General features: G+C 44.1%; 1 protein-coding gene across 3 annotated transcripts in view; it reads left to right on the top strand.

Moving 5' to 3' along the window:
* LOC126199293 (protein daughter of sevenless) overlaps positions 1-16584 on the top strand; it is a 266858-nt gene that overhangs the window by 143720 nt on the left and 106554 nt on the right. The window contains exon 2 of one of the 3 annotated variants that reach the window (XM_049936116.1): positions 10011-10058. The exons of the other annotated variants lie outside the window; for them this stretch is intronic. Coding sequence (XP_049792073.1) covers positions 10011-10058 — 48 coding nt within the window. The remainder of the gene's footprint in view (positions 1-10010; positions 10059-16584) is intronic. 3 annotated transcript variants of the gene reach the window in all.

Below are 16584 nucleotides of genomic sequence, written 5' to 3'. Positions count from 1 at the left end.
CCCATTAATTCCAAATTTCGATGCACAGTCCTCACGGATGCGTTCGTCGTACTTTCACATCGATTTATGCGGCTATTTCATGCAGTGTTGCTTGTCTGTTAGCACTATTGGCCACTGTGTTGTCCGTGGTGAGAGGTCATGCCTGAAATGTGGTACTCTCAGCACACTATTGTCACTGTGGATCTCGAATATTGAATTGCCTATCGATTTCCGAAACTGAATGTCTCGTGCATGTAGCTGCAACTACCATTCCGCATTTAAAGTCTGTTAATCCCCATCGTGCGACCATTGTCACTTTGGAAATCTTTTCACATCAGTCAGCTAAGTACACACGACAGCTCCGCCAATGCACCGTTCTTCTATACTAAGTGCACGCGTTGCTACCATCATCTGGATATGTGGATAACCCTATCGCATTAATTTTGTCTCCTCAGTGTATTTTCAGTGGGATTAAGATGAGCCGGCCGTTGGTGGCCGAGCGGTTCTGGCGCTACAGTCTGGAACCGCGCGACCGCTACGGTCGCAGGTTCGAATCCTGCCTCGGGCATGGATGTGTGTGTTGTCCTTAGGTTAGTTAGGTTTAAGTAGTTCTAAGTTGTAGGGGACTGATGACCTCAGCAGTTGAGTCCCATAGTGCTCAGAGCCATTTGAACCATTAGATTAAGATGAGGTGATTTAGCAGCCCAGTTACGGCGTGATCGGGTGCGTGAATGTTCGCCAAACGATGCAGTCCTGTCCTCACGGATTTTGTCATCTTGGTAGACCGGAGTATCCGCAGCATACTGTTCGTGGGGATGTAGAAAGGACAACTCTTCCTCATCGAAAATGTTGACGTAAGCGTTCTGATATATGTTAATGGTAAACTTAATGCGTGGAGCCCAAATTATGGTACGAGAAACACTCTCAAAACATCACAAAGCGTCTTCGGCCTGTACTATACCTTCCATACACTGTCACACTACGACTTAGACACATTAGGCCGCCTGTGCACACACGACACGGCTACAGTCACTGACCACTTGTATTATTTGCCCAACTGGAGACTTGCAGGTTCAGGTACCACTTTGAGCGGTGCCTTTTGCTACTTATCCGACACCAATTGTTCACTGCATATAATTCCGCACATTGTGTTCGCCCAGAAACTGGTGGAGATGGACTTGCATTCACTGTCAGTAGCAATTCTTGCCTGGTTCGAAACCGATTGTCACTGTCGATTATGAACGGTTTCCGATCACTATTTTTACGTCATTTTACGTGCATACGAGTGGTACATCTTTCCTCGTAGACACTTTGGACATTCCGCGTTGATAGGTCAACAAACTGGCCAATGCCTTCATAGTGTAGTCATCGGCACCGCCCAAACGCAGTATCTCCTCTCTGCCATGCTATCTCCACGTCGACCCGTACGTTTCCTTACTGGCACACACTCACCACTTCACTGCCAGATTCTATGTCGACGGTGGAGGGTGATATAATCTAATGGTGTCAGTTCTACACGTTCTGAAACATCCCAAAGCGGTTAGTGACTAATATTGTACGAAGAGCTTATGACCTTTCGAAGACACTGTTGGAAACCAGTTATGTTTGATGCGGGTGATTAATATGTTTGTTATCGGCAGACACAGCTCGAATGATAGCTTATCAGGATTAAACTGACTCACAGCAAACAATTCATGTGAAACTTTCGAAAGCACCCACAGTGCTGTTGGAAAGGTATAAATATAACCCGCTGGTACCAGAAATATACACGTCACTAGTCTTGCAGTTTAACGTCGCCTTAAACACACACATGTTCAAGAAACACGTTTCGACATTCTTTGCAGTTACTCTCTCGTGTTCACTTGAAGACCGTACTGCTAGCTTATGTGCCCTGTGTACACTCTGATTTGTTTTATCTAATTACCTTCTAGGGCCATGCAGTCTTAAATATCTGTAGTCTTGGCCCCAGCTGAAGCGAACACCAGGAACATTGTGTAAAGTAGATACTAGCACATCTTGCATAGGCACCTACAGTACACGTGCCCCTCATCATAAATTTAACAAATAATTAAAAATTGTTTCATATGAAGTAAGATTTGTACATGAGTACTGAAAAAAGAGGAAAATCTAATTTAGAGAACAGGTCTTTAAGAGGCCACCGGAGGACATAGAGATTTTAGAATTACCCAAATATTCGTAAAATATCTGTAAAATATCGTAACAGCCACTCCTCGTACGTACAATCTGTTTACCTAGATCCAAGGGCCAATAAGTGTCGTTAGAAGCTTAACAAGTAAAAATGTTCAATGTAAATATGACCCTACTTCTACAGCTTGTAGATAGATGATGATCTTCGTCGTCTGTCAGAGTAGTCATTTAAATACTAAGTAAGCAGTATTGGATAAAGAGCCACTTGCTACAGTTAAAGAACAGCAATTTTCTTTCGAAGAGTATCATTCCTGGTATTTTCAAAAGCCCATTTATAATCTGTGAACAGGAGCGCTATATAGCAGTTTAGTGTTAATTAATTATTCGTACGGCGTACTCTATTGTTTTCTGAAAGCCATTATAACGTGTTTTGTCAATTGTCCAACATCACTCAGGTTTCTACTTCATGGTATGAGCTACGAAACCTGTGCGTGTGCGTGCGTGCGTTGCGGAGGGGGGCGGGGGAGAGTAAGTAAACAAATTATTCAGTAAAAAACTCTACGTATATTTCATTACTGTATTGTTCGTCGTTCCATTTCTCTGTGTGACAGCATCCGTTCTAATGCCTACTACTGTATATAATATTGGTAACACAACGAAAGTAGTACTAAGTGAAGGTCTCGAAGACAGATTATTAATTGACAGTCCTCACTCTTCCATGTGATTTTCCCTGCCTAGATACGAGAAGAGGATCCACAACCCTTTAAACACAAGATTTTTTATGACTGTGTGCTATTGTAGGGATTCGCACGTAGGAGTCTGAATCACAGCTTCAGTCGCTCCTGCACGGCTTATGGCTAAAGGCAAACAGCGTATGCTTGTTGCGAGACGGCGCTGTGTCTGGTACTTAGTAGAAGAGATAACGGCACAACAATGTTTTCAAGATTCGTCATAAAACTCCGAATGAGCTGTCGTATACTGTTTAAATTCACACGCACATCTAAAGAATGTCATCTGTATGTTGTTGCTGAAACTTAAATTTCGCGTTCGACGTGCAAAGTGTACCCCATATCACTGCTGCACATACTTCTAGCTGCACAGCCGGACCGATGCAGTCAGTGAGAAAATTCAGAGTTGTCGTGCGAACTCGTAATTTACGCCGTTGAGAGAGTTGAAGCTCGGACTTCATTCCGTCAAGCTTTCATCAACATATTTCTTCCTGTCACAGGCTGCAAAAAATGTTCAAATATGTGTGAATTCCTAAGAGACCAAACTGCTGAGGTCATCGTTCCCTAGACTTACGCTAACTTATGCTGAGAACAACACACACACATAGAACCATGCCCGAGCGAGGACTCGAACCTCCGGCTGGAGGGGCCGCGCTACCGGCTACATTTTGTGGTTTCTGATTAACATGAAGTTAATTGTGCTTTGCAGAGGAAATAAAAAGATCGTTCTAATCCCTTTCAACAACTGTCTGAGTTCGGTTGCTCTTATCTAGAGAAATATGGTTCAAAAATTTAAAAATTTGCAGGCAGGTGTAAGAAATAATATTTTACTTTAACTGCTTTTGTCACAATGTAAGAGGCGGTCCCCGCATCGGCAGTTCACCATTTGTCGAGAGTCGACTGGAGTGAAGCCACGCCGCAGTTTTCATGGACTGCACATTTTTGTAGAAGTTAACAAACGAAAATAACGATCTGAAAGGTGCATACTGGCATGTGGGCTGAAAATTAAGCAGGAACTGAAATCCAGTAGCCAGCCGGTGTACTAGAAAGTAGCTATCGGGGATATTCGTACCAGGCAAATTCATTGTCCACCTGCACTTGATGCACGCAAACTAACCACTAACTACTAAGCTGCAAATACAGCCAGTTCGGCAGTGCGAAATTGTTACGCTTTGTGCTGGTTCCTGCACCGGCTGGTTCGTTTCTTTTGCGTGAACTGCGTGGCACGTCGTGCGCTACCGCACACTGCAGCCTCGCACGATGTGTGCACAAGGCATTAGCGAGTCACAGTACGATGCTAAACAGCCTGCTGCTTCTATCTCCTTTTTCAGTATCGCATTTATAGTTCGAAATGTGAGGTCTATTAAGGAACCCAACATTGCTCCGTGTCCGTCAAAACCTCCCGAATAATCTCGTCGACTCACATTGATATATCGCTTAGTTTCCAAACTGTTGTTTCAAGCAAAGGTGAAATTCCCCAAATCGAGCTTGTGATTGCAGAACGTTAATCTTTTTCTTTGATGGAGGGTTACGGAGACGATGGTCTAGGTCGAAAACAGTATTTCGAGAAGGTGACACTAGACCGGAAAGACATTTTACTTCAGCTGGTGGTGTCCACAATCAAGAAAAGAGCTTGGGGGCGCCACCCATAGCCTGTCAAAACTTGCGGAAAAGACTGGAATCGTAGTAGGCTCGAGTAAGGAGGCATACACTGAGTAATTGAAGATGCAGCAAAGATAGTTCCTCGTTTGATGCCTAAAATGGACATGTTACAAGGTGCCAACGTTTCAAGGAATTCTTTCTGATAGGCTGACTGGAGGAACTTTTATGCAAAGGATCATCACTATAGAAGAACGGTGAATTTACGGCTATGGCATTGAGACATTGAAGTGAAAGTTCGGTCAATACAGAAATGTGACTGGAGGGGAGGGGGGGGGGGGACAGGCGAGGCTGAATAAATAAATAAAAAAAAAAGTTTGATTCAAGGTCAGCCAACTGTCCCGAATCAGCTGGACGACAAAATATGCAACAAGTCTGTATTTATGGCAGGACAACTCATGATTTCTTCACCGTGACCGTGACACCCGAATAACCACAGCTTCGTTAATTCTGAATTCTGCGACAAATAGCAGGTGAATGACATTCCTAGCTACCCTACTTCCCAGCCACCACTCGATCTGTGTTCTCAAAGATCGGTATCAGTCTAGGAAGAAGTCCGTTTGCGGATCATACGTGACAGGAAGGTCGTTAGAAACACGTTGTCTGCCTCGAGATTTCTAACAACCACAGAACAGCATTCTGCTGTGGCTGCCGGCTGCCACGTAGCAAGCAGTAGCAGCAGTTAATGTGCTCCAGAAACCTTCAAAGAATAAATGGTAAAGTGCAAATGCAGTGGTGTAAATATATGAGTAGGGGTAGGTAATACTTTTAAAGCTACAAAGACTTACGATCAAAAAGTTGAAAGAAACATTTACAATAATGAAGTTCAATAAGGGATATCTGTCTAGAAGCGATATCTATAAAAGGCCGTTGGCTATACACTATACTCGCGAGTAGAGAGACTAACAAAGCTTCCGCTAGTGTGCAGCGCTGTTTATTGCCTGTTAGTAGAAGACAGTACAATAATGTACACCTAGGTTTCAGGGAACCTCTATATAGAGATTTACACTGAGGTGACAAAAGTCGTGGGATAGCTCCTAATATCCTGACAGACCTTCCTTTTCCCGGCGTAGTGTAGCAACTCCACGCGGCTTAGACTCAGCAAGTAGCTGAAATTCCCCTGCAGAAGTATTTAGCCAAGCTGCCTCTGTAGCCGTTCATAACAGCGAAAGAGTTGCCGGTGCAGGATATTGTCCACGAACTGGCCCCTCTCTTATGTCCCATAAATGGTCGATGGGATTCCCGTCGGGCGATCCGCGAAACCAAATCATTCGCTCGTATAGTCCACAATTTTCTTCAAACCAATCGTGAACAATTGTTGCCCGGTGGCATGGAGCCTTGCCATGGGAACATGAAGACCTTAAATGCCTGTAATGGTCTCCAAGTAGCCGAACATAACCGTTTCCAGCCAATGATCGGTACAGTAGTTCTGAGTTGTAGGGGACTGATGACCTCAGATGTTAAGTCCATAGTGCTCAGAGCCATTTTCACGTGAATCATCTGAGTACAAATGACAGCCCATTTCCAATGACGTCGTCGTCGACGGACTTTGAAACTTTTCTCTCTCTCTCTCTCTCTCTCTCTCTCTCTCTCTCTCTCTCTCTCTCTCTCTCCCTCTCCCTCTTTTTTTATGGCAACCCGTCGTTTAACGGTTGCGGGACATAACCTGGAACGTGTGCTTGTGATTCCATGTAAACGTAGGCTACACACATGGAGCCACCAAAAGTTTGCACAGAGCCCTGTTTAAATTTGGGTCTGTTACTTCGTGGGGTGTGCGCCACACTCGTACTCTACCATCAGCTCTTACGAACTGAAATCTGGATTCATCTGACGAGGCCACGGTTTTCCAGTTGTCTAGGGTCCAACAGATATGCTCACGAGCCCAGGAGAGGCGCTGCAGGCGACGCCTTGGTGTTAGCGGAGGCACTCGCGTAGGTCGTCTGCTGCCATAGCCCATTAACGCCAGATTTCGCCGCACTGTCCTAAGGAATACGTTCGTCGTACGTCTCACATTGATTTCTGCGGTTATTTCACACAGTGTTGCTTGCCTGTTAGTACTGACAATTCTACGCAAAGACCTCTGCTCTCAGTCATTAAGTGAAGGCTGTCGGCCACTGCGTTGTCTGTGGTGAGAGGTAACGCCTGAAATGTGGTATTCTTGACACACTCTTGACCCTGTGTATCTCGGAATATTCAATTCTCTAACGATTTCCGAAATGGAATGTCCCGTGCGTCTTGCTCCAACTACCATTCCGCGTTCAAAGTCGTACGACCATAATCACGTTGGAAACCTTTTGTTACATGAATCATCTGACAAGGGGAGGCCGCCAATTGTGAAATTCAGATTCAATTCATACTGCGCATAATAAAAGCTCATGGCCAGAGGTGTAGTCTGGCAAAGCACCAAGATGCACTTCTCAGCCGTTGTCGAGAAAATCGACAGTTAAAAGAAACCCTTGCGGTGAAATACTCTCTACGATTAATAATTCTCCACAGCGTCGTGGCGCAGCGGTAAGCGCTCGGGTTAGTAATCTGAAGGTCGCCGGATCGAATCTCACGCCATGCGACATTTTTTTTTTAGTATTTGTTTTTTGTAATTCAAATGTGTGTATAAACACACACACACACACACACACACACATATATATATATATATATATATATATATATATATATATATATATAATATTCCGGCAATGAGTTGCAACCATTATGCATATAATAAGTTGCTGAAAGTCGTTTGTCGTGGAAAAACTGGCGAATTCGAACATCATTACGTTTTCCGCAAACAAAGTTGTATTTCACAAATGTTATTAATTGTCTTCATAATGTTAACTACGTATAGTTAACGGAAGACGTAGAAACGATATTCCGAAACGAATACGTATAGCGTAAGTCAAACGTTCGAATTAGAATAGAAACCCCACGAACACAAATTTGCTGTGGCAGATATGAAATACAAACTCCGTTACTCGCTCGTTACACTTGAAGGACAGATGTTGAATGGGCCGAAACGAGCCGCCGCATAACAGCGTAGTTGCCTGCTAACTTCGAAAGAAGGTAGATGCGGTCCCTAGCGCAACTTATAACATCGTCGAAAATCAGTGCGGACGTGAGAGCTTTGGTACACCCTGTTAAACAAACGCGACCTTCGGATTACAAACCCGAGCGCTCACCGCTGCGCCACGACGCTGTAGAAAATTGTTCGTTTTAGACAGTATTTCATCGCAACGGTTTCTTTTAACTGTCGATTTTCTCGACAACGGCTGAGAAGTGCATCTTGGTGCTTTTCCACATTACACCTCTGGCCATGAGCTTTTATTATGCGCAGTATGAATCGAATCTGAATTTCACAATTGGCGGCCTCCCCTTGTGAGTACAAATGACAGCTTCACCAACGCAATACCTCGTGTACCCAATACTAACGCCATCTGTATAAGCGCATTTCGCTATCAATGGCTTCAGTCACCTGAGTGGGTAACTTGCTACACTCTGTTAACCGGGGAGGATACAAAATCGTTTTTGTGATCACATTTAGAATATCGCCTTACCACTATGTGCACTGTGTTCATTGATAGATTACGTCGTGTCGTGAACTGACGTAAGATCCATTCAGCATTTAAAGATATAGTTGAGCCTGTATCCCACGTGCGCAATGCGATACGTGTGTGATTTATAACTTGACAGTGAAGCGAAAGGGATTCACAGATTTTGGGAATAAGTGTCCAAACGTTGATGAAAAAGTTGCCGATATGTCGCAGCTGATTTGTTTCGTGAGGGCAACGGCTCACCTGCTGACAGTAGTTGTTCCTTTATTATGCTAGAAATGACCTCAGTTATATGAACTCGACAACGTTTGCGGTGGGGTGTACTCAGTCTAGTAGTGGAAGTTTTGGTTGTGGCGGCTTGCTGTGAGTGAATGTCATTGTCCATACACTCATTTAACAAACATCACATTCGATATGGGAAAAGGCTACTTATAGTGGGTTCACAATGAACTGTGGAGGAAGCGTCTTCTAAAACAGCACGGCAGAAACCAAAAACGTGTGTTTCCTTACCCTGCAGAATCACCAGTAACTAGCGTTACCAGGTCTCCCATATTTTACGGGGGTCTCCCGTATTTTGTCCACATTTCCTCTTGTCTACCGTATTTTCGGCAGGTCTCCCATATTTCACGATTTTTCCCATATTTTGACCATCTCACGTATTTGATAGTATTTTACGTCATATTTCATAAAGTTTTATTTATTCATGCTAACATTTCTGTATCGTTCAAAGTTGTTGTAACTAAATATTTTGCTAAATATGAGTAGTCCTATAGTGCTATGAAAATTGTTTTAGTTCAGTTTTTTGAGTGCCATTTATAATGATAAATTCTCGTTGATTTGCAACTTTTTTTTGTGAAAGGGAGTTCCAATATGTAAACTTTTCGGGAAACACTCGTTATTTGTGTACAATTTTTTGTACAGTTAGGTACAACGGTCTCAGAAAGGTAAAACTTGTCATTAATGCCACGACGGGACTATTATGGCCATCATTTCCAAAAACTCCCGTATATTTAGTGTGAAAGTCTGACAATACTATCAGAAACGAAAATCTCACACTGCCATTTTTATCTTATGAGGGAATCGAAAAGTGGAAATTTAAATGTCCGTACCAAGTTCATCCAATTCCTGTGCACTGTCGGTTGTTGTGCGTGACGTGTTAACTGGCGCCAGATTTCGTCCACGACACTGTTCGAAGAAGCGGATTCTAAATCTCCGTCCACTCAACCACTTCCAGGTTTTCCGAGAGTTCTCTAAATCTCTTCAGGTAGATGTGAGGATGGTTAGTTTGAAAAAGCCGCGCCCGGTTTCCTACCCAATCCTTGTCCAAATCCTGTGTTCTCCATTTCCAATGACGTTGTCGTCGACGGACTTTGAAACTTTTTTGTCTCTCTCTATCCCTCTCTCTTTATGGCAACCCCTCGTTTAACGGTTGAGGGACATAAACTGGGAACGTGTGCTTGTGATCTTAACACCACGTAAGGACGATTCTAACGTTGTGGTATAGACACTTCACTTTAGCGGCTCGGCAACACCTGCGTTCGGAAAGGGACATTTTTATTTTATTTTAAAGTCCGTAGTCTTCAGAATTATTTGATGTTGTCATGTGTCTCGTACATCTACATCTGTACTCTGGAAGTCACTGAAATGGCATTGCGGAGGTTACTTTCCATTATACCTGTGGTTACAGATTTTTTCCGTCAGCATTCACGTGAGGAGCACGGAAGACATATTGCTCAGTGGCCTCTGTGTGCGCAGTAGACTAATCTTTTCTTCGAGGTCCTTTTCTTAAAGTCATGAATCGTTCTAATGTCAAGTCCTGTTCACCAAAATTTGACTTGTGATGTGTGGTTTGGGAAAATATCGGTTAGATGATTGTTCTGATTCATTTGACAGGACTTTGTTTGGTATGAGTGGCTTTGAGTTAACAAATCGCGATTATCATTTGTAGGTGGCGCACGCAATTGTCAATCATGGTATGACGAAGAAACAGGATAAGGTAAGTCTCAGAAAATGGTGTAGATTCTCTAGTAACAAAAACGCTAATAATAGATTGTAGGTAGTTTTCTTACATTGTATTCGTAACACCTTTACCACGGCTTTAGAGCAGAACAGTGAGATAACATAAGTGTACATGCACTAACAATTTTATGACATTTAGGCACACTCCAAAATTGTGTTGTACTTAGCCAGTTACAATGGCATTAAAACGTCTAGTCTTCTAGAAATGCTCTATTTTGTTTTGTTGTCGGCATAACAAACTAACATTAAAGTGTAGGCATCGCTGACGTCGGCAGAAGTACACTGAATAAGCCTTACATTATCATGCAGTGTGTTAGTTTAGTAAAATGGTTGACACATTGAGCAATCTCTGTTGCTTCAACATAATGAGCATATACCTTTTCATATCAACAGTAAACCATCATCTGATCTATTAAAAGTTTTCAAGAGACGAAAATAAAACGGTAGCTAAATCAGTGATACTGTGTAGTACGTATCATTAACAAAGAAGTGTGAGAAAATGATACCTTTTGTGCAGACATGTACTTTATAGCAAAGCCTGGGAGGAACAATTGTGAGTTGTACAGCTGGAACGTAAATTAAGCCACAAAACAGCAATACCGTACGAATGATGCTATGCGGATGTAAGCAAATGGATGGCGGGATTCCAAAAGATGGTGAAGTACTAAGGCGACCACCTAACAGAAGGTGGGTATATGACATACGAAAATATGCAGGAGCTAACAGGGTGCGTACAGCTGAAGATAATGCATGGAAAAGTATAGAGACAGCCTTCATACAGTAGGGAACGTTCAATGGAATGCGGTGATAGTGGTGATATGATACTATATGAAATGAGATTGTGTGTGCGGATACGTAACAGATACAGCCAGAAGCTATGTAGCTGAAAATCGTAGCGTCACTGATTCAGCTACCATTTCATTTTCATCTCGTGAAAACTTTAATAGATGATGGTTTCCGTACATTGAAGCGCCAAAGAAACTGGTATACGCATGCTTATTCAAATACAGAGATACGGTCGGCAACGCCTGTATAAGACAAGCGTCTGGCGCAGTTAGGTAGGTTGCTGCTGCTAGAGTGACAGGTTATCAAGATTTAAATGAGTTATAACGTGGTGTTACAGTCGGCGCACGAGCGATGTGACACAGTATCTCCGAAGTAGCGATGAAGTGCGGATTTTGCCGTCGGACTACTGCACCATTGTACGGTGAATATCAAGAATCCGGTAAAACATAAAGTCTCAGAGATCGCTGCGGCTGAAGAAAGATCCTACAAGAACGGGACCAATGACGACTGAACGAGAATCGTTCAATGTGACATAAGTGCAATCCTTCCGCAAATTGCTGCAGATTTCAATGCTGGGCTGTCAGCAAATGTCAGCGTGCGAAGCATTCTACGAAACATCATCAATATGGGCTTTCGGAGCCGAAAGTCCACTCGTGTACTCTTGATGACTGCACGACACAAAGCTTTATGCCTCGCCTGGGCCCGTCAATACCGACAGTGCGCTGTTAATAACTGGAAACATATTGCCTGGTCGGACAAGTCGCGTTTCAAATTGTATCGAGCGGATGGACGAGTACGGGTATGGAGACAACCTCACGATTCCATGGACCTTGCATGTCAACAGGGGACTGTTCAAGCTGGTGGAGGCGCTGTGATGGTGTGGGGCGTGTGCAGTTGGAGTGATACGAAACGCCTGATCTAGATACGACTCTGACAGGTGACACGTAGGTAAGCATCCTGTCTGATCACCTGCATCCATTCATGTTCGTTGTGCATTCTGAAGGACTTGAGCAACTCCAGCAGGACAATGCGACATCCCACACGTCCAGAATTGCTACAGAGTGGTTCCAGGAACACTCATCTGAGTTTAAACACTTCCGCTGCCCACCAGACTCCCCAGACATGGACACAATTCAGCATATCTGGGATGCCCTGCAACGTTGTCCGTAGATTTTACGCCAGGTGTTCAGCAAGGGCTATTTTCTCGTGCTTTTTATTGTATAAAGTGAATTGTTTGATGTAGGGGGACAATGGATTTCCTGGTGACGACGGAGATGTAATCAACGGTGCATGAGCAGCGGCTATTAGATGGAGGGGGTCTGACAGCCGGTCAGTTCCAATCATTGCAAAAGGAAGGAGGTACACGGCTCCTATTGTCTATAGTTCAACCATTTTTAGATGGTCAATACCGCGGTTCGATCGCGTCCGCATTGTTACTTTGTGCCAGGAAGGGCTCTCAACAAGGGAAGTGTCCAGGCATCTCGGAGTGAATCAAAGCCATGTTGTTCGGACATGGAGGAGATACAGAGAGACAGGAACTGTCGATGACATGCCTCTCTCAGGCCGCCCAAGGGCTACCACTGCAGTGGATGACCGCTACCTACGGATTATGGGTCGGAAGAACCATGACAGCAACGCCACCATGTTCAATAATGCTTTTAGTGCCGCCACACGATGTCGTATTACGACTCAAGCTGTGTGCAATAGGCTGCATTAAGCGCAACTTCACTCCCGACGTCCATGGTAAGGTCCATCTTTGCAACCACGACATTATGCAGCGCGGTACAGATGGGCCCAACAACATGCCGAATGGACCGCTCAGGATTGGCATCACGTTCTCTTCACCGATGAGTGTCACATATGCCTTCAACCAGACAATCGTCGGAGACGTGTTTGGAGGCAACCGGGTCAGGCTGAACGCCTTAGACTCGCTTTCCAGTGAGTGCAGCAAGGTGGAGGGTACCTGCTGTCTTGGAGTGGAATTATGTGTGGCCGACGTATGCCGCTGGTGATCATGGAAGACGCCCTAACTGCTGGACGATACGTGAATGCCATTCTCCGTCCGATAGTGCAACCATATCGGCAGCATACCGGCGAGGCATTCGTCTTTATGGACGACAATTCGCATCCCCATCGTGCCCATCTTGTGAATGACTTCCTTCAGGGTAACGCCATCGCTCGACTCGTGTTCTCCAGACATGAACCATATCGGACATGCCTGGGATAGATTGAAAAGGGCTGTTTATGGTCGACGTGACCCATCAACCAGGCACCAGAAGTGAATGGAGATGGTTCTTGCGTCTTCCTGAGAAGCAGTGAAGTGAAAGTTCACCCCATAGAAAAAGAATCTGACGATTGCTGTTTGTGACTGAGGGACTTGGCGGGGAGCAAACAGTCGTGAAGCGGAAGCAGTGTGCAGAAATAAATTCTTACAGTACTTTTTCGTAATACGTATGTAATAGAGGAGAGTAAGAGGAACGGATGAAGTGACAGCGGACCCTAAAAAAAAAGGTTCAAATGGCTCTGAGCACTATGGGACTTAACATCTATGGTCATCAGTCCCCTAGAACTTAGAACTACTTAAACCTAACTAACCTAAGGACATCACACACATCCATGCCCGAGGCAGGATTCGAACCTGAGACCTTAGCAGTCGCGCGGCTCCGGACTGAACGCCTAGAACCGCTAGACCACCGCGGCCGGCGCGGACCCTCACGTAGTCAGTTGCGGTCTTAGGAAGATTGTTGCAGGAATGGGTTTCACTTCAAGGAGAGTAGCAACGAGGTAAATGGGAATTACTGTTCGTGTTTAATCCAACATCCAAGAAGATAAATATTACACACAGGGGCAAGGAACGCTCGAATGTTTCGTGCATTCTGTACATTGCCATCTTCAATAATGCTTATGCCAACTCGAATGATGCACACGATAGTGTATAGGACTTTGTTGTAGCAATTATTTACGACATTGTTGTGATTATAAATCTGTTGAGTCGCATCGTGATAAACGCAGTGGACGCAGGTGATTTGTACAGCTTGCCAGCAGAGGCATCCGTGAAGATGAGTTACCGATGGATGTTGGAAATATATTGACTAAGATGGAAATACAAAGTTGTCGACTCTAACATGAAATTATATACATTTAGAAACAGTTCGAACTCTAAGAAGGGCTAAATGAAATGCTGTAGTATGTGAAGGAATTAATTCATTACAAGATTTTTGAGCTGCGAACCCACCTACTTATCTCCATCGAAATCGAGGAATAAGTTTTAAGGTGTAAGTAAACCACCACTGCAGCTGCTATTAAGGAAATGTTTTAATTTTCGTTACTGGTTGATTTTATCGACATCTTCAGATAGCGAATACCTGCGGTCTTGTCGACTGCTTTGGCTTACATCAAAACATTTCAGTAGCGTTTAGCTCTAGGCATAGCCTCATGAAATAATATCATCAACTAGAAACGCCATTGAATCGTAACGAAAGATCCAAGTCCAAATGACCCAACTGAACCACGCACGTATACACAAGCAACCGACCAAATAAAACTAGTTTTCAGATACTGTGAGATCACGTAATTGTGTACACATACTGTAAATCGATTTATCACGCCTTGGCTTTTCGTTAAGTGACACTAATATTTGTATTGTTCTGTACAGCTTGCATCATGAAACCAGATATCGAAGCACACTGGGCGAAACACACTAACCCATCACGCATCTCTATTATCATCTTAGAAGCATACTTCTTATTAAGATACACACTGTGGTGACACAAATCATGGGATAATGCGTAATATGGTGTAGGACCTCCTTTTGCCAGGTGTAGTGCAGCAACAATCCCCTGCAGAAATATTGAGCCATGCTGCCTCTATAGCCGTCCACAATTGGAGAGGGTTGCCGATGCAGCAATTTGTGCACAAAATGACCATTCGATTATGCCCCTATAAATGCTCTTTGGGAGTTTGGTAGAATTACGCGATCAGATCCTCAGAGAGTGCCTTAACTGGATGCGATGTAACTGCACAACACTGTGGACTCGACTTCCTAACCGAATCCGGGCAGTTATCAAGTCCAGGGGCTTAATTAAACGATACTAAACGGTGATTGTAGTGATTTTTCTAGGGGTGACTAATTTTTTGTCCTGTGAGCTTAGTATAGAGGGCGACACTTGGTCATCCAGAATTTTGGAAATAAATAGCATGCCTCCTCTTCACGGTAACCTGAATCTGTGGACCCAAGTCATGGGGAAAAAAAAAAAACTCAATTTCCAGTGCCATGTGTGCCTTCGAAATTTCGCGTCATTTGAAAAGAGGCAAAATCACGACACGTGGGACCACATTACAGGCCTGTTAAGGCCTTCTGGGAGGTACCAGACTACAGACGACCACTACATGGAGTCTCCTTCGCGATATAGCTCGGGAAGTGATGAGCCTGCATACACTAACAGCATCTATTCCTGTTTTGTTTGATTCCGATAGTGATTGACAAGGCCTGACACTCGTATTCGATGCCTGTCAGATAGGATATTCATATTTTCTTATGCATGTAACACACAATGATTGGTACATCCATCCTTGTAGACTCGTTGGATAGAACATTTCGGACAACTTCATTCTCGGTGTTGTGGTCACGTCCAAGCACGATAGTTCTTCTCTGCCATTATGTAAAACCTCTACCTCCACCCAGCTTACAGCACTGATCCCAAACTGGTAACTGGCACATCCACACCACTTCGCTGCCATGACTAGTCAACGGTGGCGGGTCATACAACCGCCTGGTAGGAACTCTACAGAGATTCAACGCGACCAGTCTGGTCTTTTAATGGGGTGACAGATATTTTCTTGGGAGAACTTACCAGTATGCTGATAACACCCGTTTTGATAGGTCCCAAAACACTCTAAAAAGTCCCAGGTACTTATCACCTAATGATCGATAAGCATAACGTGTAGTGAAAATTCAAGCATTTTGAAACATCGGCTGAGGTGGTAATTTACTTACATACGGGGGTCACTCCAAAAGTAATGCTCACTATTTTTTTTTAAATCCATCTTTTATTCTACACGTTTTGAAAGTTTTACAGTTTGTTGATACATCAAAACTGTAGTTCAAATGGCTCTGAGCACTATGGGACTTAACATCTGAGGTCATCAGTCCCCTAGAACTTAGAACTACTTAAACCCAACTAGCCTAAGGACATTACACACAACCATGCCCGAGGCAGGATTTGAACCTGCGACCGTATCGGTCGGGCGGTTCCAGACTGCAGCGCCTAGAACCTCTCGGCCAAACCGGCCGGCGTAGATACATCCTTTAGCAACAATATTTTCATTTCTCCACATAATTTCCATCCATCTCAACTTCCTTACGCCGTCTTGGAACCAGCGCCTGTATACCCGCACGGTAAAATTCAGGACCAACCTGTTGGAGCCACTGTTTGGCAGCGTGCACAAGGGAGTCATCATCTTCAAACCTTGTTCCACGAAGAGCGTCTTTCAGCTTCCCAAAGAGATGATAGTCACATGGAGCCAGGTCAGGACCGTAAGGCGGGTGTTTCAGTGTTGTCCATCAGAGTTTTGTGATCGCTTCCACGGTTTTTTGACTGACATGTGGCCGTGCATTGTCGTGCAACAGCAAAACATCCTGCTTTTGCCGATGTGGTCGAACACGACTCAGTCGAGCTTGAAGTTTCTTCAGTGTCGTCACATAAGCATCAGAATTT

Source organism: Schistocerca nitens, chromosome 8 (assembly GCF_023898315.1).
Source record: "Schistocerca nitens isolate TAMUIC-IGC-003100 chromosome 8, iqSchNite1.1, whole genome shotgun sequence".
Lineage (NCBI taxonomy): Eukaryota > Metazoa > Arthropoda > Insecta > Orthoptera > Acrididae > Schistocerca > Schistocerca nitens.
This window is presented reverse-complemented; position numbering and strand designations above follow the sequence as displayed.